This window comes from Indicator indicator, chromosome Z (assembly GCF_027791375.1).
Source record: "Indicator indicator isolate 239-I01 chromosome Z, UM_Iind_1.1, whole genome shotgun sequence".
Classification (NCBI taxonomy): Eukaryota; Metazoa; Chordata; class Aves; order Piciformes; family Indicatoridae; genus Indicator; species Indicator indicator.
Genome location: NC_072053.1, coordinates 55,803,498 through 55,828,426, shown reverse-complemented (window position 1 = coordinate 55,828,426; position 24,929 = coordinate 55,803,498). Strand labels below are relative to the sequence as shown.

Below are 24,929 nucleotides of genomic sequence, written 5' to 3'. Positions count from 1 at the left end.
AGGGCAGATTTAGATTGGATATCAGGAAGAAGTTCTTTATTATGAGGGTAGTGGAACGCTGGAACAGGTTGCCCAGGGAAGTGGCTGGGACCCCATCCCTGGAGATATTCAAAGTAAGGCTCAACAGGGTTCTTGGCAACTTGATCTAGTGGAGAATACCCCTGCTCACTGCAGAGGGTGCTGGACTAGATGACCTTTGGAGGTCCCTTCTGGCCTAGACCATTATATGATTCTATGATTCTATGACTGTTAGATTAGGAATATTATTTCTTCAATTATTTGCATTTAAAGAGCTCCCGACAAATTCTGCACAAATTATTAGCTCTTGAACATCTACAAACATTAATATAAATATCTCTTCTTTTATGGAAACTTACTTGGTTTTCCAGCTTTTCATATTTACTCCTCCTTGTCCAGTGAGAATAACATGCAAAACATGTCAGCAGAAAATTTCAGTAGCCCAGTTCTTCAAAATAATTAAGAAACAAACTCAAGACTGGTCCCTGAGAAACACCCTGAGAAAGTGATCTTCCTTCCAACCAAGAGCTTATCTTGTCAAACAAGTACCTTTTTGCCTCTGCATGCATTAGCAAGTCCCTTTTTCATTTTTCATCTGTTGCATCAAAGTCTGATTTTTAAGATTCATTCATTTTCCATAGCTCAACGTATCAGATGCTTTACAGGATGCCAAATAGATGAGATCTACTATTTAAAAATCAATCACTTTCTCAGAAGAAAGTGGTGAATGCAGTTAAATCCAGCTGTTGGCCAGTCACCAGGTGGTGATGCTCCAGACAACTCAGTATTTAGACCACTTCTCTTTAACATCTTTATTGATGATCCTGATTAGGAGATAGAGTAAACCCTCAGTAAGTTTGCAGATGACACCAAGCTGAGTAGAAGTTTTGATCCTCAGGGTAGAGAGGCTCTACAGAGGGACTTGGGCAGACTGGATTGACAGGACAAGGTCAACTGCATGAGGTCAAACAAGGACAGATACCAGGTGCTGCACTTGGGCCATAACAAACATATGGAATGCTAGAAGTCTGAGGAAGAGTTGTTGGAAAGTTGTTCAGTGGAAAGGGGCCAGTGGTACTAATCAACAAGTGGCTGAATATGACCCCACAGAGTGCCAAGAAGGCCAGTGGCATCCTCACTTGTATTAAGAACGGTGTGGCAAGCAGTACAGGGAGGTGATCATCACTCTGCATCAGTGAAGCCACCAGTGAGTATTGTGCTCAGTTTGGGGTACCTTGGTACAAGAAGAAAGACATCCAAGTGCTAGAGCAGGTCCAGAGAAGAGCAACTAAGCTGGTGAAGGGTCTAGAGAACAAGTCTTAGAGAGGAGCAGCTGAGGGAACTGTAGATGTTCTTTGTGAATAAAAGGAGGCTGAGGGGAGACCTCATCACTCTCTACAACAACCAGAAGGGAGGTTGTCATGAGGTGGGTGTTGGTCTCTTCTTCTAATTAATTAGTGATAGAACAAGAGGGAATGTCCTTGAGAGGTTTAGGCTGGACATTAGGAATATTTTTTCACTAAAAGTATTGTCAGGCATTGAAACAGGATGTTTTTTTAAACCATCCCTGGATGTGTTTAAAAGCCATGTAGATGTGGGGATATGGCTTAGTGGCTGACTTGGTAGAGCATAGAGAAATGGCTAGAAGATAAAAGGCCATGAGCTGCACAAACCAGCCTTTAGCTATAAACAGGCTGATATGTCCTTGAGAGGCTGATAAGAGAAAGCTTGGCAAGCAATAAACAGGAGATGAAGCCAGGTGTTGAAGCTGCAAAGCAGGAAAACATTGCTGATATCATATTCCAATCAGCATACAGTAACAGGCATGTGAACAATGTATTTTAGCCAGTAGCGAGCTAATGTTATTTGTGTGGACAGCACATAATACTATAAAAGCCTGTGTCTTTTAGCAATAAATGAGCAAAACTCTGAACTCATATTGGGTCTGTGTCTTGACTCTGGCTGAGCAAGATTTTAACTCATATTGAATCTGTGTCTTGACTCTGGTCAATCTCCTACAGTAGGGTATGGTTGACTTTGTAGAACAGGGTTAATGGTTGGACTTGATTCTATGAAACCAGATCATTTGGGTATAACTTGCTTTTCATTTATATATTATTATTTGTTTGTGCAACTTCTGCCTAGTTTTCATTCAGTTCCAAGTTTCTAATTACTTCTTCCTCTGAAAAGAATCCATGGGTCCTGATAGGAGGTGCATCCTATCAGGATGTGAGTGCCGAGGGAGCTGGTGGAAGTCATTGCTAGGCCACTCTTCAGCATCTTTGGTAAGTTGTGTGGAACAGGAGAGGTGCCTGAGGATTGGAGGAAACCAAATGTCACTCCAGTCTCCAAAAAGGGTAAGAAGGAGGACCCAGGTATCTATAGACCAGTCAGCCACACCTCTATCCCTAGAAAGGTGATGGAGCAACTTATCCTTGGCACTGTCTCTAGGAATATCAAGGATAAGGTCATTGGGATGAGTCAGTGTGGTTTACCAAGGGGAAGTCATGTTTAACCAACCTGATAGCCATTTAGGAGGACCAGATGGATGGATGATGGTAGTGCAGAAATGTGGTTTACCTTGACCTAAGGAAAGCAGTTGACACAATCTCCCACAGCATGCTTGCAGCTAAACTGAGAAAGTGTATCTAGTGGAGTCTCTCAGGAGTCAGTACTGGGATCAGCACTAATCAAAATATTCATCAACAATCTGGATGAGGGAACAGAGCACAAACCTGGGAGGAGTGGGTGACACACCTGAAGGCTGCGCTGCCACTGAATGAGACCAGGAAAGGCTGGAGAGTTGGGTGGGGAGAAATTTAATGAAATTCAACAAAGGCAAGTGTAGAGTCTTGCACATGGGAAAGAACAACCCCATGTAACAGTATAGGTTGGTGACAGATCTGTTGGACAGCATCAAAAGGGAAAGAGAGATGGTTGGCCCTGGTGGACAGCAGGATGACCAAGCCAGCAATGTGCCCTTGTGAACAACAATGACAATGGCATCCTGGGGTGTATTAGAAGGGGTGTGGCTAGTAGCGAGAGTAGCTAGTAGTTCTCCTCCCCATCTACTCTGGCATGAGGCCACATCTGGAATATTGTGGCCAGTTCTGGGCCCCTCAGCTCAAGAAAATCAGGGAACTGCTTGAAAGAGTCCAGTGCAGAGCCCCAAAGATGATTAAGAGAGTGGATCATCTGCCTTATGAGGAAAGGCTGAGGAAGCTGGGTCTCTTTAGCTTGGAGGAGACTGATAGGCGACCTCATTCATATTTATGAAGAACTAGTGTCAGGAGGATGAAGCCAGGCTCTTAGTGATGTCCAAGGATAGGACAAGGGGCAACAGGTGCAAACTGAAGCATAGGAGGTTCCATGTAAACATAAGGAAAAACTTTTTCACTGTGAGAGTGGCAACACTAGGACAGGCTACCCAGGAAGGTTGTGGAGTCTCTTCACTGCAGACATACAAAATCCATTGGGTCACACTTTCCTGTGTGACCAACTCCAAGTGACTCTGCTCTGGCAGTGGGGCTTGGACTAGATGATCTTTCAGGTTTTCCCAACCACTAATATTCTGTGATTTTGTGATTCTGAGGTTGGTGGCAAGGTGGTATGAACAACATTCACTACTCTGTAATCTGTATTTAGGGACGTATTTATATATTCTTAGTTGTCCATTCTCTTAGGTATGGTGCCCAGCCACCTCCCAGACTTAATAAGCATACAGTGCAATCTTTGAGACAGCATTAGGAGAGGACAGATAAGGTAAAAATCTCTTCACCGCTGCATAAATGTAGAGCAGAATTTGACTGCCATACCTGCCACCTACACATTCAAAAAATACTCAAGCATAATTTCTCAGTTAACAGTATTAATAATAAAATCATTCTTGCTACAAACTGTTCTTAATGACATTGAAGTTTTAGTTCTATTTTTAAATGCAAATTAGGGAGTTAAACAGCTAACATCTATATATCTTCCAGTGAAAAGCAGTAAAAGCAGTAATGAAATCCACAATTCCCCTGGCAGTCTCACAATTAAGAATATTTTATTTTTAAGTGGGAGATGTAATGCTATAGCTGATGCCTAAGATAGTGTCTACTCCCAGTTTAAATTTTTAATTCATTATTAAAAAAAATTAAACCAATAATTCAGCTCTATCCTTTCCGGTGCACAATGTAGCACATTAATAACGATAATGTGACTTCACCATTTCAACAAGCCTGTATTAGTGCTCCTTACAAGGCTAGGAGGTTTCAGAGAACTTTTATCATCTAAGAATCTTATTCAATGCAAATGCAGATTCAGTTGTATACATTAGAGTAAAAGACAAAAAAATCTTTTTGCATTGATCTTTGATGATCTAGTAGCATCTTCTTATGGGCCAAGACAAATAAGCTCTTATTTACAGTTTGCTCAGCCAGTGATATTGCCTTTGATTTATCTGAAAGGAGATACTGATGTTCAAGTGCACAAGTAATGATTAAAACATCCATTTATTTATTGGGTTTGCTTCTGCTCAAAGTACCCACGTGAAGGAGGGATGAAGACTTCCTGAACTCCTTTCACATAAAAGAGTTGGGAAACTGCTTTTTACCATTAGGTTCTATAAAAGCTGTAGTACAGTAACGTATTGACCATGGGCTAGTAAAATTTCACTCTTCAACCATTCTTCTTTTTCATTCAGTGACACCTGGACATGCTGGAGAGCTGAGCAGGGAGAAATTTAATGAAATTCAACAAGGGAAAGTGTAGAGTCTTGCACCTGGGAAAGAACACCCTCATGTGTCAGTATAGGTTGGGGACTGACCTGGTGGAGAGCAGTGAAGGGGAAAAGGACCTGGGGGTCCTGGTGGATGGAAGGTTCACCATGAGCCAGCAATGTGCTCTTGTGGCCAAGAAGACCAATGCCATTTTGGGGTGGATTAGAAGGGGTGTAGTTAGTAGGTCAAGAGAGGTTCTCCTCCCTCTCTACTCTGCCCTGATGAGACCACATCTGGAATATTGTGTCAAGTTCTGGGCCCCTCCATTCAAAAAGGACAGGGAACTCCTTGAAAGAGTCCAGCACAGAGCCACAAAAATTATTAAGGGAGTGGAACATCTTCCTTATGAGAACAGATTGAGGGAGCTGGGGCTATTTAACTTGGAGAAGAGGAGACTAAGAGGTGACCTCATTAACATTTATAAATATGTAAAGGGTGAGTGCCAAGAGGATGGCCTAAGGCTCTTCTCGGTGATGCCCAATGACAGGACAAGGGGCAATGGGTGGAAGCTGAGGCATAGGAAGTTCCATGGAAATATGATGAAAAATATGTTCACTGTGAGAGTGATGGAACAATGGAACAGGCTCCCCAGAGACATTGTAGAGTCTCCTTCTCTGGAGATATTCAAAACCTACCTGGGTGCATTCCAGTGTGATCTGGTATAGGTGAACCTGCTCTGGCAGGGGGGGTTGGACTAGATGACCTTTCAAGGTCCTTTCCAACCCCTAACATTCTGTGATTCTGTAATTTTGCTAATAACAATGTGCTGTTTCTTAAATGAATAAGACCAAGTCAATAGACAGGAACTTTTTTACAAAAATAATTCATGCAACGAGTAGTTTCCATGGTAGTGTTTGCCGTTTAAGCTCTGTACTCAATGGAATACTTCCAAGAAGTTCAGCTTATGACTAATGTATTGATCTTGGCAAGATCCAGTGATGTTGTAATTCATAAAAGCAGTATTTTTAATTTTTTTTTTTTTTTACATTCTAGCATGATATTCCCTCTTTTGATAGCTTAAGAAGATTAATTAAAAATATTATTTCCTCTCTAGCTGGTCCAACAAGAAGTACAGTTTTGTACTTTGGCAATGCATTAACCAACTGTTAAATTTTGAGGCCTTTAACAGCTCTTCAGTATGAGCAAGCCATCATTGCAGCAGCTAGCTTTAAAGCAACTGGCATCCTGCTAAAAAAAGTCACCTTGCACAGGATGTGTTTAATACTTCCTCTTCAAATGGTGAATATACATAAAAATTTTCCTCAGTTGTATACAAGACTGAGCTGTTGGACTCATAACATTCAGTACTGAATAAATTGCAATTATGAGAGATGAGTTGGCAACTCCTCAGAACAAGACTGCAGAATAAACTGAAAATATGTATTTTCTTCTTGAAATTCACATATAAGCACGCTGGGATTCTTATCAATAGGAAAAGCTATTTCAGGTACCCAGAGTCACTTAAATCTGTGTTATTTCTAGTTTTGCTGGCTGAGTTCTAGGAAATTGGATTAATGGTATGCACAAATGAAATGTTATACTGTGAGGTACAGAGACACAATAAAAAATTCTCTGAGACTTCTTATTCAAATATGTATCAAAATACAATTATTATTCCTGTTAAATATTGGCATGTCAAAAATGCAAGAGAATATAATAAGGTACAAGGATTTTTTTTAACAACTCCTTGAGATATTTCATGAATAATTTATGGAACAAAAAAGTCCTGATAACAGCCTCACTACCACATTGTAACGCAAAAGCTTTGAGATCACATGAAAATGCAACACACTACTTCCTATGGGAATAAGTAAACATATTCTATTGGAAATTTCATTTATAGAAATAACTAGTATAGTGGTACCAACTGATACAGAACTACTACACTGCAGCCATGCAGTCAGAGCCAGAACTGCAAACTCACACTGAAGCCACTGCCAAAGAAAACCTCCCAGCTATACCTCTGCTCATGTTTTTTTCCTTGTTATTCCTGAGAGAACTAAACCTGACAGCTTTGAGACAGACAACTCCATTTTGCAGTTATCTCCATTTTTTATTACTGGCTTCCTATGAAAATATCTGCTATTCCACAAAAGAATCAAACCAAAAGTATTCACATCTGTCTTTTGATCCAGATGTGATCTGTTCAAGTAAATATGTGTTTATAGTTGACTGTGATTTAAAATATCTAAGAATGCCTTCAAGTCTTCTTTTCTCTGATTCAAAGCATATCATTCTCTTCCAAATGAAGTAAAACTGAAACATGAACTTCAGTTTCTGCAGATATTTTTAGTCTGTTACTTCCTCAGTACTGGTTTTCACTGAAAATATTCTTATAATCTCTTGTTCTTTCACACCTTTACAGCCCTCTTGTAAGGGGCTATAAGTAGTCAAAAGTAGTCCAAATGTGGCTCACTAGTTTAGCTTCAGCTAGGTGGTTTCTTAGTCTAAACTTGACTTCATTGGCTCTGAAGTTTAAAGACTCAAAGGCATGTGTATCACTGCCAACTTCAACCATTTGTCGTTACTCTCAATTACGTTAAAGCGGTGATATTTTATCTGCTTGATGCTGTGTTCTAAACAAAACACAAAATGATGAATGCCTTAGCAGTTAACCTTTCCAGAGACCTTACCTTCTGATTTAGCACTGAGTCCTCCTTGCTTAGATAGAGCTCCCAAATCAAACCCACATTGATTATTTTCTACCAGTTAATTTAGTAGCCAGATGATTGAAGAATGGAAGTTTTCATTTTGAAACAACATCCAAAAACTTCTCAACATCCAAGACGTTTCTCAATGATGTCTTATTAAATTAACAAATGTTTCCAATACATATTAGTGACTAAATCTGTATGCATACATAGTAATGAAATAAGAGCATACCCATTTGCAAGCATGTCACCTTACATGTCAAGAAAAAGAGCATTACACAAACCGAGATAAAAACTTCTTTGTAATTTATGCTGTAACAACAAGGGCAGCGCCACTGCATTTTTAATAGGTGATTTATCAACAAAGGACACTCACTAAGACTGAAAATCATTAGGCAGGTTTGGCAAAATGTACTGAACAGTTCAGTTACACAATTCTGGAGTCGCTTTTTTTGCTATTTCTCTTTAAACTACATTGGCAAATCAGTGTCTTTGTCCAGCTAAGCTAGAATTACCACTGTGAGGCAGAATTATTGTATCATCTATGTATTGTATCATCTAAGAATTGTAGCATCTGTGGCTAACCAACTTTGCTGATTTGGTTATGCAGTTTCAAAAGGAAAGGTTCAAATCTAGGTACCTCCAGGTAAGCATTTAGCACAATCATGCCCTCTTTCGTTTAATGAATCTTGAAAAAAAAAAAAAAAAAACAAAAAAAAAAAAAAAACCAACCAAACACATTCTGAACAAGAGTTCACTGAGAGGAGGAGGATGGTGAGTGTTATAGCATTGTCTGAGGCAGTACCCACAACAAACAGCTTTATAATCTTCACAGACCCTTCCAGTGAAAGCAAATAAATGGGAAAAACATGAAAGCTGGTGGTGAGAAAAAAAAAATAAAACATCACATCATTTTTTCTCAAGTGAAAGAATGGCACTTGCTACTAGAAGCACTGAAACTTTTTTTCTTGTTTCCCAAGAAAATATTGATTATGCTAGAAAGATTTGGGTTTGTGCATTTATTCTGGAAAGAGAATTTATCAGCATTCATAATCACTTTTTCTTGGGAATAATTTTCATTAACTATGAATAGTATTACAGGAAGGAAGGAAAAATTTAGCCTTTACCTCCCTCAATTGTTAAGCAGTGACTCCTTAAAAACCTCATGCTTAATGGTTTAGGGCAGCCTCTGGAAGGGAACTATGTCCTTTCTCCTTTCTCTAACACCACCTGGGAGAAGATTTGTTCATTAAACTCACTGACCCATCTGAGTGTTGACAAAACAAACCTCTCCTTTTGAGACTGCATAACCAAATCAGCAAATTTGGTTAGCCACAGATGCTGAGTGTTGAGAAAACACTCAATGGGTTTTTTATGTCCATTATCTCCTTCTTGTGTCTTGTTTATGATTTGTTAATGCATTTAGTCACCAGGTTTGAACTGTAAAATATTTCTTGATGTCACTGGAAAATTTTCTGTGTAAACCATAATGTTAGTAAATAAATCAAAAGCATTAGTGTTACTCTAGTAATAGAGTAGAATTACTCTGGTAATAGAGTAGAAAACTAATAAAAAAGGGTAGAACAGTCTGGCATCGATATCTGTGTTTCAGGATGCTCTCTGTCTTCCTCTTTTTATTAGTTAAATCTCTAGGAACTGTGGAGGTGGAGGCTCTAAACATACATAAGAAATACCAGTCACAGGGAAGCTTAAGCCTAATGTGTTTTAAAACAAAAGCTGGTGTATTAGTATACCTGGGTACATAGATTCCAATACATAGGCCTTATAGTGGACCCAGTTTCTTCCGCTCTCAGAGATAAAATACACCACCAGCTAACAGCAAAACACTGCCTTGTAAGAGCAGTAAATTCCTCTCAAGCCATTACAATCTTTCAGAACAGATTTTTCTAGTGTAAGATAAAAAAACACTGAACTGCACACTGACATTCTTGGTTTTATGTAGCTTAAAATAACAAATGCCAAAGTATACAAGAATTAAGAATTTGTCTCTCTGAAAAATCTGATGTCATGATGGATAAACCCACTTTACTAAGTATATGACTTTTACTAAAAATTTCTGAACTCATTATAAAATTCAAAAGATGAGTTTTCAGCAACTTTGTATTTTTTATTCCTTTCTACCATAAACATATGATTTAATTCACCTTGTGTGAGGTTTATAATTTTGTAATACTTCTATTTTTCTTAAGATGTAAGGAACACAAGTCACTGCTCATTCCCAGGAATAACTCTACATCTACATATATTTAGCTGTCTTACAGCCAGATAACAAAAATATGTCAATTTTTACCCCAGGTTTGAGCTATACTACATACATGTTACTGCATACAATTCAGCAAGACAATTGTACTGCATACAATTACAGCCAGAAAGCCATAAAAACTTAGAGGGGACTGTTCACTGGAAACAAGCAAGAAGACATTTGTTAGTAAATGAGTAAGAATATCCACAGATGCTTATTTCCCTACAACACAGTTAAATGGCATAAGTATCTTGAACCAACTTACCAATTTCCACTGGGAGATGGTTGATTTGATTTTTTGACAACTCTAGTATTCTCAGATCTTGAAATAATGCAATGTAGGCTGGAATGGTTTGTATCAATGTATTGTACACATGCCATTCTTTTAGGTAGATTTGTTCTTTAAGAGAATCTGGAAATTCCTGTAAATTAAATAAGAACGAGTAAATAGCAATCATCAAATTCTTATTTTGTTCTACCATGTTTCTAAATATAGGGTAGGGAAATGTCACAGCCCAACCACAATACTTCGTTAATTATCTTAATGTAGAACAGTAGTTTGCCAAACCCTCACATGAGCTGTTTACTTTTGAAGAGTATTGCAGCTGTTTGTCACCGTATATTCATTTTTAACTGCTAATGCAATCATTTTGCTCTAAATACGAAATCTGTATGAAGCACTCAACCTGTTTGGTGTCTCCTATATTCTTTTTCCCAGTTGGAGTGCTTTAATGCACACACCACGATGTAGTAAAATGCAACAGAGAACAGAAGAGTGATTGCATGGAGAATATCTAAGTGGTTTTGTTAAAACAACAAAAAAAGAAAGAAAAATAAAGGAAAAAAAGAAAAATAAATTTGCTTTCTTGATACCTGCCAATGTTGTAAGATTTTTTTTTTTTTTGCCAAGATGCAACAGAGAGAAACAGAAACATTTCAGATAGGATACATACATATCATCCTTAGAGGACATTATTTATTTATTTATTTCAAATAAGTGACTTAACTTCCTATGTTACTTCATTAATGTTTAAACATTTTTACTGAATTTCCTTAGGAAGACTAAAAATATTTGTTTTTCAAATCAGTCCACAACTGCAATTAATTCTTCCTTTGGTCAAGTAAAATACTTTTCTGTAAGAATTCTGGTATTCCAAACACACAGGAAATAGATTTGCTTCTAAGTAATTTTCAGACTATTCTATTAGTCAAAAATCTCTAATCTATATTTGTAACAGTAATTGAAACTTGAAGTTTTACAGCCTTTAATTCTTATCAAATTGTTTTAGTTAATTTGTACTCAATTCAGATGTATACATCTTTGTTTAAATTATGTCATCAACTTCCTTGAACTTGAAAGAGGCAAAAATCAATTCATAGATTTGAAGATCAGATAATTTAAACTCCAGTTTCTAAAGCAGCACATAATACACCAGTCATTCTGTGCTGTTTTATATCATTGTGCCATGGTAATGCTTGGAATAAATAACTTGAATGAGGTGCTATCCCTAGCTCTGCTCCATAAAAAGAGAGATAAGAGTTTCAGATTTTAATTCCCTTGTAACTTCCAAATGCGTGAAGAATACCACACAGTAGGAATAGCTATTTTTTACCTACAGAGGACATTGTCCACGTTTTTTTTTATTTCCACAATTCATTAACAAGAGTGATGCATTTCAACTGTTTTATATTAATTCTGAACTTCTGAGCTAGAATTAGTGCTACTTAACTCTTAGCTAAATTAAAATATCTAATTCTAATTAAAGATATACTGGACCATAGCTGTTCTTTGTTTGCTGTTTCTGCCTCCAAATTCAGCTTTTTTCAAATTTACACATGCAGAAGCTTAGCCTTTATATGTAGTTCTGCCTTGCCACCTGCCCTTCCATATTTGATACGGATCATTTCATTTCTTGCTTCATTTTCCCACTAGGTGTACACTGCATTGTGATCCATCTTCTATATTTGTCAGTTTATGACAGTTAAAAAACAAAATGCCTGAAATGCCTTAGGGCTGGTAATCAGAAATCTCTCTAACATTCTGGAGTGGGCTTTCACTCTTCCAGCTTCAGCACTGTACATTTTCTGCAGCAAAATAGAAGAACAAATACCAACTGCAAATTCGATTAGTATTATGTTTCCCACTTGTACAGAATTTGAAATGATACGCACAGGGGATATCATTTAGACGAAGTGTCATAGATGTCGTTGTATGGAAGACCCCAGATACAGAATAGTCATACTGGATGGAAAAAGATGTCTAGGTAACAGATACAATTTGCCACTCGCTTACTCCACAGTCTAGGTCTGTCTTTGGCATTGTACTAATGTATGAGTATTTTGCACCTTGTCACAACTGACCAGCTCCAGCTCTGTATTGGCAGATACAGCACAGAGCAAGGGAAACACCCCTGTGAAGAAAACATCCCTGCTGTTTTCCCAGACTAAAGGAAGTATCCTGCAAACTTCTTGATAGGTTAAAAACAGTGCAACACATATGGTACTGTCTTGGATTATATTTTTTTTAGAAAAAAAATAGGCAAAATATACTTTAATTTATTATTTTTTTAAATCTTTCCTTCTGTACTAATGGTACTTTAAACCATCAGGACATGCTTGTTCAGTAACTGAAATAAATTCAAACATGTTTTCAAAAGAATGGAAGAAGTTTCCATTCTTCCCTCAGTTATTCTGACGTGCATTTCTTTGTTGAGATCATTTATTTATATCTTATATTTACAATTTGTAAATGTAGGCTTACTTTTCTATAATGTGTTGTTTTAGAACTTTCTATCATACAATACATTTTATTTGTGTAACTAAAGCACAAATTAGTGTGATATTTTACTTCATTTACAAATTAGACAGGGTTGGGAAATGAAATTTGCACAAGCTTTACATTTGCTTTACTCCCTCGTTCCCTTGTGTACTTTTGTAATCTTCTGCTGACACGCAAAAGCTGGCAGCCTGCTGATAAATTGCTCCATGAAGGCTGACACTTGGAGTTTATCCAGTCTTTTGCCTTTTGCAGCAGAACAATGCCTCAAACTTCATTGATTTTTGGGAGAGGAAGAAAAAGAAGTGTTAGAAGGAAATAAATAGCAAACATACAACCATTGCTTATTACACCATTTCTAATTACAAATTTACCTGCTATACATGAGCCTGAACTAAAACTGATCAAAGCTCTGAGAAGTTCCAATTCTATTTCCTTTCCAGCTTTGTAGTTTTCTTGGAGCCAAATCTCCTCCATCCTTGAGAAAGTTTGGACATAGTTCCAAAACTAGCATGACTCAGGACCTCTTGCATTACCTGGCTGGGCCAGGAATTTTCTTATTTTTGTAGGAAAAACAATCTCTGGAATTTCAATAAGCAGCAGGCCATTCAATGCAGCAATTCTACTTGACCCCTTATGGCAAATAAATACCTCACTGTCACTAGCATGTGGAAATAACAAAATGGAAGTTCTCTGCTCTCTGTGAAAATACAAGGAGTGTTAGATGATAAAACTGTAAGAATGCATAAAAATACAGTAATTAATTTCCTTTTTTTTCTGTGAAAAAACCATATGCAAGAAGGGCATGATTTTCAACTAAAAAATTTTATCATCATTCATTCATTTAGTTGTTGTGCTTATATGGCATTAAAGTCATTTGCAGTAACTATACATCCAAATCCTCTGCTTGGGTAAAGCAGCACAGTCAAGCACAGTCCTGCCCTGTATTGAAGTGAACGTCACTACCTTTTCTTTTCCAATGCTGGTATCACAAATTCAAAAATTTAGTCTTCCTGAACATTTTCTGAAAATCATTTTATAATCACTGATCCACTGGAGAATAAACACTCATTACTTAACAGCGGAAAGTAAACACTAAGGGGGAAAACAGAGTTAAAGTGAATTCATTGAAAAATTCCTATGAATATTCATGGCATTATTTTGCCACAATTTTGACTCTGCTCTAATAGCGGTGTTATTTCTCTGAAGAACTAATTTAATTTAGAAGATACATGTTTAGATGTACAAAGGATCTCAATTAAGTGTTTCATCAACTCTCCATCATTTTCTCCTAGGCAACTGATTCAAACACACATTCAAGACTCTGGAGTCCTTGAATAGCTCCCTTTCATGGTGGGTTTGCTTAGAAAACTCTCAAATAGTTACAAAGTTTTTTCTGAAAAATACCTTGGGATCCTCAAATTACTTGTGGCCAAGTACACCATGCTTGTCCTGTGGAGTCCCAAGAGTTTTGCAAATGCAGGAGGATTTAGGAAACCCACTGCCAAGGCAATACAACTGGGTTTGCATATATTTTAGAAAAGACAAGACTTTCTGATTTCATTCGTAACATCAGATTACGAGACTAGCCTCTCATTAGACCTTTTATTTCCTAAATGCAAATACTAATTTGTTGCTATTCCTAGCTGGTAGAAATGCACCACACAAGGATGTAAACATTTGAGTCATAAATATTTGATTGGTATGTAAAAGAGGAAGCAAGGACCACTGAACCTCAAGGATATTGTCACACAGGTGGAGTTTCTTGCACGTCCCATAGCCAGAAGATAACTACCATGGAAAGGCGTGGCTAGACCACTAGTCAAGTTACAGGAAGACTTTCAGATTCAGACAGACTGACTGAGTATATGTTCTTCTATTATAAAGGCTTGATACTAATCATGTTTGCAATGTCAGAAGATTTCCTTTAAGTTACTGGAGTGACATTGTTAGAAAGCTGTAGAGGCTCAAGTGAAAAATAACTAGTAAGAATTGATGATCCACAAAGAATTATGGATGTCCATAAACAGAATACATTTCGTAAGAATTCACTGTAAATTCACTCTGTGTCTTTCTGTCTAATCTAATTTTCATTCTATGAGTTTATCTTTCCTCAGGTATAGTAAAATAATTACTTTACAAGTATAAGGAACAGCGGGTCTCACCTAATGAAAACAGATTACCATTTCAATTACATTTGAGAGATGGGGCGAGAGAAAGTGGCACAGAGCTCCTAAAGGAGGAACTTCCTATCAGGAATTTAAAATGTGTGATCTGCTCTGATTTTCTCCATTACAGAGGTTCTCAGGAGGAGATCCAAGATTACTTTTGAAAGAACGCTATCCAGGTGATTTTTAAAACATTTGTCCGAGCTATCCCAGTATATGATGGAGCATTGTATAATACCCATTTTCAACCTTGTATTCGACAATGCAGAATCAGTGGGCCAGATTCATTGTTACAGTGTTTGGTTATGGAACATAAGATAAGTAGATTCTTTGTAACATGTCTGTATTTTTGCCATACAGACAGCCTTGGCACTGAATAATACCTAATGCAAGCTACCATTTTAACTGACTGCAATATTACAAATAACACCAGCAGCTGATTTATGGATTTAGTTCATTTGCTCTGAAGTTTTCTTCTCAATTTTCTGGTTAAGAGCCTTTACATTGAGACCTATGAGAAGCACGTACTAAAGCCACTTGCTTTGATCTTGAAAAATCCTGATAGTGGATTATTCCTCTGTGAGAATTAATTCATAGCATTTAGGAAGAGAAACTGGCATATCCCAGAAGCAAGCCCTATTGTCAGAATTAAATCTGTAAGTCATACCAGCAACCAACTCAGATTTTGTTATCAACTGTCTAGAGGATATATTACATCTTCATTGCTGTGAAGAAAGGGGAAACATAATAGAAATACTTATCAGCTAAAAACAAGTGAGACAGAGGATTCAGCAGCTGGTTCCCAAATGGACACTTCACAGGACTGTGCTATTAGCTGCTGCCAAGAGTAGGTGGCCAGCCAACAACAGACGGCTGGTTACGTGCCTGTCAAACTGTGCAGGAAATCTCAGCCCTGACTTCTCCTAACACTGGAGTGTTTAATCATCTGAACTTTCAACTCAGAGATTAATTTGTGTGCAAAGAATACCACAAAAAAAAAAAAAAACACTAAACAACAGGTGTTGCCACAACTCCCATTTGAGAAAACTGTCACATGTCCACATATGTGGACTTTTCACATGCAAGTGGCCAGCTTTTGTTGTACAGTCTGCAAATTCATCTTGCCAAAATGCACAGTTTTACTACATACTAGGGGGAAAGAGTGTCTTTGGTTTAGAAGCAGCAGTTGAGATTAAAAAGAGCAACCTCAGGGTTTGTACAACATAAATTTTACAAAATTATTGCAATAAGGAGAAATTCACTTCTTTCAGAACTTGTCAAGTTGATTTTCATATTTTTTTAAAATCATTTTCAATTATTAGAGACTGGTAATGATCTTTGATTTTGGAGGAGCATTTGTTTTATTGTTGTCTACAAACACTGGAACCGTTTCAACAATATCCTTTTGAAACAGGAAGCCCACTTTAGCCAGGCTAAAGCAGAACACCAAAGCACTGTAGTTGTGTGATATGGCTACAGTGAGCACATGATCTGAAGACAGGACCAAAGTGCGTGGTAGCTAGGAGTGTACTGCTCAAGGTGACAAAATATACATAACAGTGCACCTTTACCTCTTAGATGTAATTTTTCAGCACATCAAATTGAAATTAATGCAAACTTGATTTTGTCTGCTAATGTAAAGCCTTGTTTGTGACGACAAAGCAAAGCATTAAGAGTCTGGCAAAAGAGAGTAAGAAGAGAAAAGTTTAGTTATGCAGATTTCTGCTCCCTGATGCACTGAAAATATTTGCAATTGCTACTAAGGAGCTATATTATCTCTTGTTTTCCTTCTAACATACCTACAAAGTTTACAGTATAGGAAAACACACAGCATAAGACTACAAAGTTTTAACATAATTTTCAATATACAAGGCTCTTGAAAGATCAAATGTGACAGCTCCCCAGCAACCAGTCCTAGCGCATTAATCTGTGATAGGCATCAGCTGAAGATCTCCTTATGCAAATCTGTATGGGAACCAGAGTTAATTTAATCTATTTTATGTTTATTCAGAATAAAACAAAGCTGTTCAGGTCAATAAAAGGATTTGGTTTAGCAAAATTTAGATATTTTATCAATTGGCATTTTAACTTTTTGTTTTGTTTTTTTTTTTAAGTAATGGAAATCCTAAAAATATATTTCACAAAAGTAAAAATTATAATTTCATCTTCTTGTTAATAGTGTATATTCAAAATACATTTCAGTCAAAGCTTTCACAACTCCAGAAAATTTCAGACAAACTCTAATCTACTTTTTACTGATTTTCAATACAGTGCTAATTCAGAGCTTATTTCACATCAAATACAACCGCAAGTGAAAATGTGCTTTTTCAGCAAGAACATTGTGGATTGATGCTAATATGTTTGATTTAAACAGAGCTTGAGAAAAATAGTGACACACCATTAAAGCAAGAAGACAGATCTCTGAATTGTAGAAGACATCAACAAGACAACGATGGACTTTATTTTCATTTCTTTCCTGTCACTCAGGAATTTCGGAAAGAGACACCATATTGTAATGTGATTGTTTATACGCCTACCAGCAGAAATTTTAAAATAAGCATATTTGAAAACTAAACCACTAGTTCAGAATAAGATAGGAACAGCTTTTTTTCACTCCTAAGTGGGAAAAGCATCAATTTTATATACATTGGGAGCAGGGGAGAAAAAAAAATTTGGGGAATTAACAGTTGCACTGCTAAGGTACCCAAACTCTTAACAATAGAAACATTGTATTTACCATCCACTGCTCTCCAGAAAGATGAAAAATAAACTTATTTCTTTCCTTCTTTGTTTCATCTGACAAATCACGCCTCTTCTGAAGCTGAGGACTCTTTTCATAAGTGTCCCAAATCTTCTCATTGGTGTCCACAAAGCCATTTTTGAGGTACTTTGATTGAGGAATGCCTTTCTTCCGGCACTCTAGTATGAAATTCCATTCCTGCTTTATCCTGAAATTGTGGAAAGAGATTTTACATTAATTAGTTGAAACAATATCACACAAGTAGATCATTTTTATATATATAGCTATGTACAGAGAGAGAGCAAAATAAATAGCATTTCTAGAGTTATTAGATTTTCTAGACTTAAATACAGATGTCAGATGAGAAAGATTTCATTTATTGACTACAAAACAATGACACCAGGGGAATAACAGAAAAGCAGAGATGTAGCACACTGTCACAAAACCCAGCATGAATAATGTCCTTCATTTTGATAGAGAAAGAAATACATTCTCACTGAACAAGTTATATGTTAACTGAAAATAAAGACCTGTTTATATATGCAAAATTTTTCCATCTGTCAAAACAAGTTTTTTTAAAATAAGAGGTTAGAAATATTCCCTTTCCCTTGTCCCTTCTTATTCAAAAATAATGATCCATTTTAATTTTAATTTTTTTACACATTACCTTATAATATCATCTTAGAAGGTGGAGGTAAAGATCAAAGTTACTGCATGCCAAATAATTTTACATTGATTGTCAATGTAACTTTAGGTTTACCTCCAGAGCAAAATTTTACCCATATAACTTTAGGTGCAGATCCAATCTGATATAATTAAGCGTTGCCAAAACATATGCTTTAATTTCAGAGAGATTTATTTCAGCTTAGTCAGTTAAGGACAGATTGATTAACTGAAGTAATCCTCCTCGGAGTCTGCAGAGCTGCTTGCATCAGAAATCTGATGTCGCTCTTTGACTGCTAGATTCTTGTGGTACATCTATGTGATCTCTACCCTTTGGCAGAAATTTTAAGCTGTGGACTTGAAGAAAACTGACAGGTGAAGATGGGCAGAAAGTTCAGGATAATGTGCCCCCCAGAGAAAGTAAAACCGGCATGTTCTAGAAAGAGAATCACATGCAGGTTTCTAAAGGTGAAGTAGGAATAACACCTCCACATATTCCCAGCTAAGCACAGGATTTTCTCTAAAGTGCCCTAGCATGTTTAAAAGTGGCATATGAAACATTTTAAGACTCATACCAAAAAAAAAAAAAAAAAAAAAAAAAAAACCCACCTAAAAACAAACAAACCTTAGATACCAGAAGCATCCTGATGAAAATAAGTAATTTTTTGACACTTGTAGCAAGGTATGAGATAGAAACCACAGTGCAGAGTGTGTTTGTGGGAATACCATAGCATAGATTAAATACTATATTTGACTCAATGTTGTCAAAACAAATCTTTAGGGATCAAAATTCCATAACTAAGCAGGAAGGTGCTAGTAAGACAGCTATAAACTGCCCAGCACAAATAGAGGCACTTACTGAAACCTTAGGGGATCTTAGAGAGACTTGGAAGCAGAGAGAGCACAGCAACAATGGGAGACTTTTCTATTGGCATATAGACAGAACATCGACACACTACAGAAAATGCACAATTTTGGAAACGACGTAAGAATGTTCATCAAGGCAGCTAGCCTAAGTGACTGCAAGAGGACATGATTTAATTTCACAGAGCTACAGAATGGCCCTTCTGTAATACTGAATGAAGTGGATTTCCAGGCAACATCTTTCTAAGGAGAAAATAAGGAGAAAACATCTACAAATATTTCAGAAGATGAGCTACTTTTAATTGTGAAATTGGATAAAAGTGCAATTTAGCAGGTAAAGTGCTGGCACCCTGCACAAAGACAGTACAATTTCAGGATATGTTCTAACAAAGCCACTCTAAAGACCTCTTTCTCCCCTCATTTCCAAAACTCAAAAATAACATCCTCATGGGTAAACTCAAGAAAAGTTAGATGATTGGACTGTGAGGTGGATTGGTAACTGGATCAATGACAGAGTTCAGAGAATGGTGATCAGCAGCAGAGTCCAGTTGGTATTCCTCAGGGTTCAGTAATGCATCCAGTTTCATCCAATATCTTCATCAGCAACCTGGATGAGGGGATTGAGTGTACCCTCATCAAGTTTGCAGAAACTGGGAGGGACGGCTGACACTCTGTAAGAATGTGCTACCATCCAATGAGATCTGGACAGGCTGGAGACGTGGGCAAAGGCAAACCTCATGAAGCTCAATAAGGGTAAGTGCAGAGTCTTGCATCTGGGGAGGAATTACACCAGGCACCAATACAAACTAGGGGTTGTCCTGCTGGAAAGCAACCCCATGGAGAAAGACCTTGGACTCCTAGTGGGCAGCAAGTTATCCATGGGACAGCAATGTGCCCTTGTGGCCAAGAGGGCAAATACCATCCTGGGGACATCAAGAAAAGTGTGTCGGGTAGGTCTAGAGATGTTCTCCTCCCACTCTGTTTTGCCATAGTGAGACCATACCAAGAATGCTGTGCCAAATTTTGGGCTCCCCAGTTCAAGAGAGTCGAGATTCTACTGGAGAGAGCTACATGATAGAGAGATGATTAGGAGACTTGAACATCTCTCGTATGAATAGACAGAAAGAACTAGGGCTGTTTAGTCTTGAGAAGAGAAGGCTAGGAGGGGATCTTATCAATGGCTATAAATATCTGAGGGGTGATGAAGGTGCCAGTCTCTTTTTGGTGCTGCCCAGTGATAGGACATGGAACAAGGGGTACAAACTGGAACACAGGAGATTCTGCCTCAACATGAGGAGACAATTCTTTATGGAGAAGATGATGGACCACTTCGAAGAGGCTGTCCAGATAGATTGTGGAGTCTCCTTCTCCGCAGACCGTCAAAACCCACCTGGATACTTTCCTTGCGGCCTGCCCTAGGTTATTCTGCTTTAGCAGTGGGTTTAGAGTAGATGATCTCTGAAGGTCCCTTTCAATACCTAACACTCTGTGATTCTGTGAAGATATAATGAAATTTATGTTTAAATGAAGAAATGAGAAGGCAGTATAAACTCTGATAAATTAAATGTAAAAATATAAAAAAAAAAAAGAACAAATTAAATCATTGCAGGTATACAAATGAATGGGAAAAGGATTTGTAGCATAGTAGAAGCAGGAAGACTCTCAGGCAGACAGTGGAAACAATAACATATCAAAGTATGAAAGGAAAGTTGAAGGAATAGTGAAAGAAATCACTGAGAGCTTCAGAAAAGTTTTTTATCTTTGGATTCAGTTTTCATTGGAGAGATTAGCATGCTTTTTACAAGTAGGCATCTGAAATAGCTTTTTATATTGAAAGTGTCAATGGAAGAGGCTTGAGAAGAAAACAATGTGGATTTTAAGCAAATCTCTCAGTTTCAGTGTCTAATTGTGGACTGCTTTATACCACAAAAGGAGCTGTGGTATAATCTAAATGGATTAGGCAGAAAAAGACTGGACAGAGAGAAAACATGTCCAGCAACACATTTAATTCAGGGAGTCCCTATAGGGGTATTGAAGATGTTAGTACACTCAAGGAAGAGTCTACCACCAACACATAGTGACCCAACCACTTTTCTGAAATAAATAACAAAAAGCATAACATTGGTTTGATCAGACACTGCTCTTTAGTCTATTTTGTTATCCCTCAACATAATGTATCTGTGCACTTCTGAACAGCCTTCCCCAAGCCTCAGTATTCAGGCCAGTTCTGTATAGTATCTTTACCAATGGTCTGGACAAGGGGATTTGCAGATGAAACCAAACTGAGTGGAAGTGTTGATCCACTCAGAGGCAGGAAGGCTCTATAGAGGGACCTGGACAGGCTGGATCAATGGGTAGAGACCAGCTGTATAACATTTAACAAGAGTAGCTTGAAAGCTGCTGAGTGGAAAGGGACCTGGGGCTGTTGATCAACAGCCAGCTGAGATAGCCAACACATCCCAGACTGTATCATGAATAGCGTGGCCAGAAGGAGCAGGGAAGTGATCATGCCCCCATACTCAGCACTGAAGAGGCTGCACCTTGAATACTACGTTTTGGGTCAGATGCTGCAAGAAAGATATTTGGGTGCTGGAATACATCCAAAGAAGGGCACCAAAGCTGGTGAACATTTAGTGCACAAGTGTTATAAGGAGTGTCTTAGAGAACTGTGGTTGTTTAGTCCAGAGAAGAAGAGGTATTCTTTACAACTGGAAGGAGGTTGCAGTGAGGTGGGAGTTGGTCTCTTCTCTCAGGTAACAAGCAACAGGATGAGAGGAAATGGGGAAAGTTCAGATCAGATATTAAGACAAAATATCTACACTGAAAGTATAAGCTTTGGAACAGGCTACCCAAGGAAGTGCTAGAAGTGTTAAAAAAAAGGGGGGCACTTAGGGGCATGGTTTAGTGGTGGACTTGATAGTATTAAGTTAATGGTTAGACACAATGATCTTGAAGGCCTTTCTCAAAGTTAATCATTATTGTTGAAAATCTGATACTTTTATTTGGAACAGAGGGAGAGACACCAAAGTACCTGATTGCACTACACAGTCCTAGCAAAGGGTATCCCCACAGTTGGATTCTGGAAATTCTCCAGGGACAGAATTTTCCATACCAGCGGACATGAGATTAAGGACTGAAGCACCTCTTTCAGATGCTTCGACACATAAGCCAAGTCTTTTATTCTAAAATTTTATAAATAATCCTAACTTTACTTACCATGCTGTACTGCTATTTCTCACATTCTCCTTTAGTCCTTCACAAACAGCTTCTCTGCTTCTTTGTGAAACTTAACTCTGCATTATTGCCCTCTCATTTCCACAGAATTCCTTCATTTTCTACCAAAGCAATAAATACTTGGTCTCGGTGCATTACTCTCAGTGCATAATGCATTGAAAAAGCTTTCCGCAAGATGTTTTTTGTGTATTCATTGCTCTTCACCTATGCACAAGAAATGTCTGATTCACTCCTAAGTGTATAAATTCTAAGAACATTACAAACTCAACAAATAGACAGAAGAGGTCAAAAAAGTCTAACTCTTGACACCTCTCAGTGCCAGGTCTGTCTGGTAGACCCCATGAACATGAAAGCAGAAGGCTCAGATCTAAAATTTTACTCTCTCATAACAAGGACTATCAAAATGCCAAGCTACAATGAAGTTAAAAGAATAAACAGCCCTCTGTTACTTTATTAATAATGTGTACAAAACACAAGTCCCAGGAGGTCATGACACATGGTTAGCCAAATAAAATAAAGTGCACAAATCAAAAAAAAAGCTATAAATCAAATCAGTCAATAAAGTGTTGACCTCAGGAAAAAAAAAAAAAAAAGACAGGCATTAAGAATTAAATATGATTAGGAATTTAATACAGATACCATTCACTGATGTGGAAATCCTGTCTTTTTTTAGCATTAAACTGTGGCTGCATGCTCCTAAAGAATGCTTGTTTGTAGTCATCAGGCTAAGTACTATATACACACACATTTTGGGCAGTGACTAATAGAAAGTGACTAATAATAAAGGAACAAACATGTATAATTTTGTATAGTACATCTCAGAATGAAAAAAAATATATACAGTCCAAAGGCAGAGGGTATAGCAATTTACAACCACCACTTGTACCCTTGTGGTGCACACTAACCAAACCAATAGGATCCTTCCTGGCCTGGAGGTGTGATGCACATCAAGCTCAATGTATCATTAAACAAAGATTAGAAAGCCGTAATTTGCAGTTTACAGCTGAGATGAAATTGTAGCGATCTGTTCAGCTACAAGTCTCGCATTCAGCCGTGTCGTTGTCAAAAAATTAAGATCATAGTACTTCTTAAAGGATCTTTATGAAAACAAAGACCATTTTAAGCCTTCCTTTGATGAAAATCCTCAAATAAAACAGAATTATCACCATATTTGTCATATATGAAAGCTATTTTGTGAATCTTGAGAAAAGACAGAAAACCGGGCAAACAGACTACACTGGCCACATCTCAACTACTGTGTTCAGTTCTGGGGCCCTCATAACAAAAAGGACATTGAGGTGCTGGAGCATGTCCAGAGAAGGGCAATGAGGCTCGTGAAGGGCCTGGAGCACATGGTCTGCAAGGAGTGTCTGAGGGAACTGGGGTTGTTCAGTCTGGAGAAGAGGATGCTGAGGGGAGACCTCATTGCTGTCTACAACTACCTAAAGGGAGGTTGGAGAGAGGAGGGAGCCAGCCTCTTCTCTTTGGTGTCAAGAACTAGAGGAAATGGTTTCAAGCTGTGCTAGGGAAGATTCAGGCTGGATGTTAGGAAATATTTCTCATGGAGAGAGTTATCAATCATTAGAATGGTCTGCCCAGGGCAGTGGTGGGGTCATGGTCCCTGGAGGTGTTTAAGCAGCACGTGGACCTGGTGCTTAGGGACATGGTTTAATGTTGAGCCTTCAGTACCAGCTCAAAGGTTGGACTGGAAGATCTTTGAGGTCTCTTCCAACCATATGTATACTGTGATTCTAAAACAAACAAAAAATCATGCACACAAATAAAATCAGCCTTTAAATACACTAAAATATATTTAGAGAAATTAAATTTCCAGTCTTGGCAGTTTAAGGGCTCCTGACATGCCAGGACCAAATTTTCTCACATGATAAATAAGTTGGTTACAAAATCACAGCCTTTTTAAAGTTTATGGTTTCCAATACTATTCAACAAATAGCATTGGAATAGTATTCCAATGAATATTCAACAAAATATTTTTATCTACTAGAGTGTGACCAAACAGTTGCTGTCAGATTAAAGAAACAACTATTATTATCAATATTCAAAAAACCAGTGTTAGATAAATCAAGCTTAATTTAGGTGAGAGCATGAGAACAAACCAAGTATTTTTTCTGGATGTAGGACACAGATAAGATTTAAGATTCCAAATCAACTAACTACTCCACTATTTCCACTTAATCATGTAGGTAATCCAACTAATTTTTATTAAGTACTTTTATTACGCTGCTTACGTTTGTTTGGAAAAAAAAATAGAAGTTGTACTTCATACCTTCATATCTGTAACACAAAAGCATGCCTATTGTTAAAGCATACTGTAAATGGTATAGAGGGAATGTTAATTCTGGCAAGCTATTTCCCAATACATTGCTGATTTCAAGAAAGCTTTCAAGATGATGCACTGCAGAACTATAGGGATGAAATAGGATCAACAGGAAAATGGAATACTCAACTATTTCCATTTCAGTTAGTGCTGAACTTGTCTTCAGATAATTGTTCCCCAAACACTACTTCACTATTGGAATTTATCTGCAGCAAAGAGATTTACCAACATCCATTTAATTTTTTTTTTATTATAAATGTTTCCCTTCAAGGATATTGGAGTTCCTTACTTGCCATTTTAGATTCTCCAACAAAGTTAGGAATCTAATCAACCTAATCAACAAAAAAATGTTGTAAAATAAATTATAGACCCTTCAAAGGAGTGATCATCTTGGAAAACAAGTCTGCATTAGTAAGGGCTTTGGAGCCATGCCAGTAAATGAGGAGTAGCTGGG

General features: G+C 37.6%; 1 protein-coding gene across 1 annotated transcript in view; it reads right to left on the bottom strand.

The window, feature by feature from the left end:
* LRRC2 (leucine rich repeat containing 2) overlaps positions 1 to 24,929 on the bottom strand; it is a 61,503-nt gene that overhangs the window by 32,228 nt on the left and 4,346 nt on the right. Inside the window, exons 2-3 of the mRNA XM_054397972.1 lie at positions 17,374 to 17,584; positions 9,958 to 10,114 (exon numbers count right to left, since the gene is read on the bottom strand). Of these exons, the coding sequence (XP_054253947.1) occupies positions 9,958 to 10,114; positions 17,374 to 17,584 (368 nt within the window). The remainder of the gene's footprint in view (positions 1 to 9,957; positions 10,115 to 17,373; positions 17,585 to 24,929) is intronic.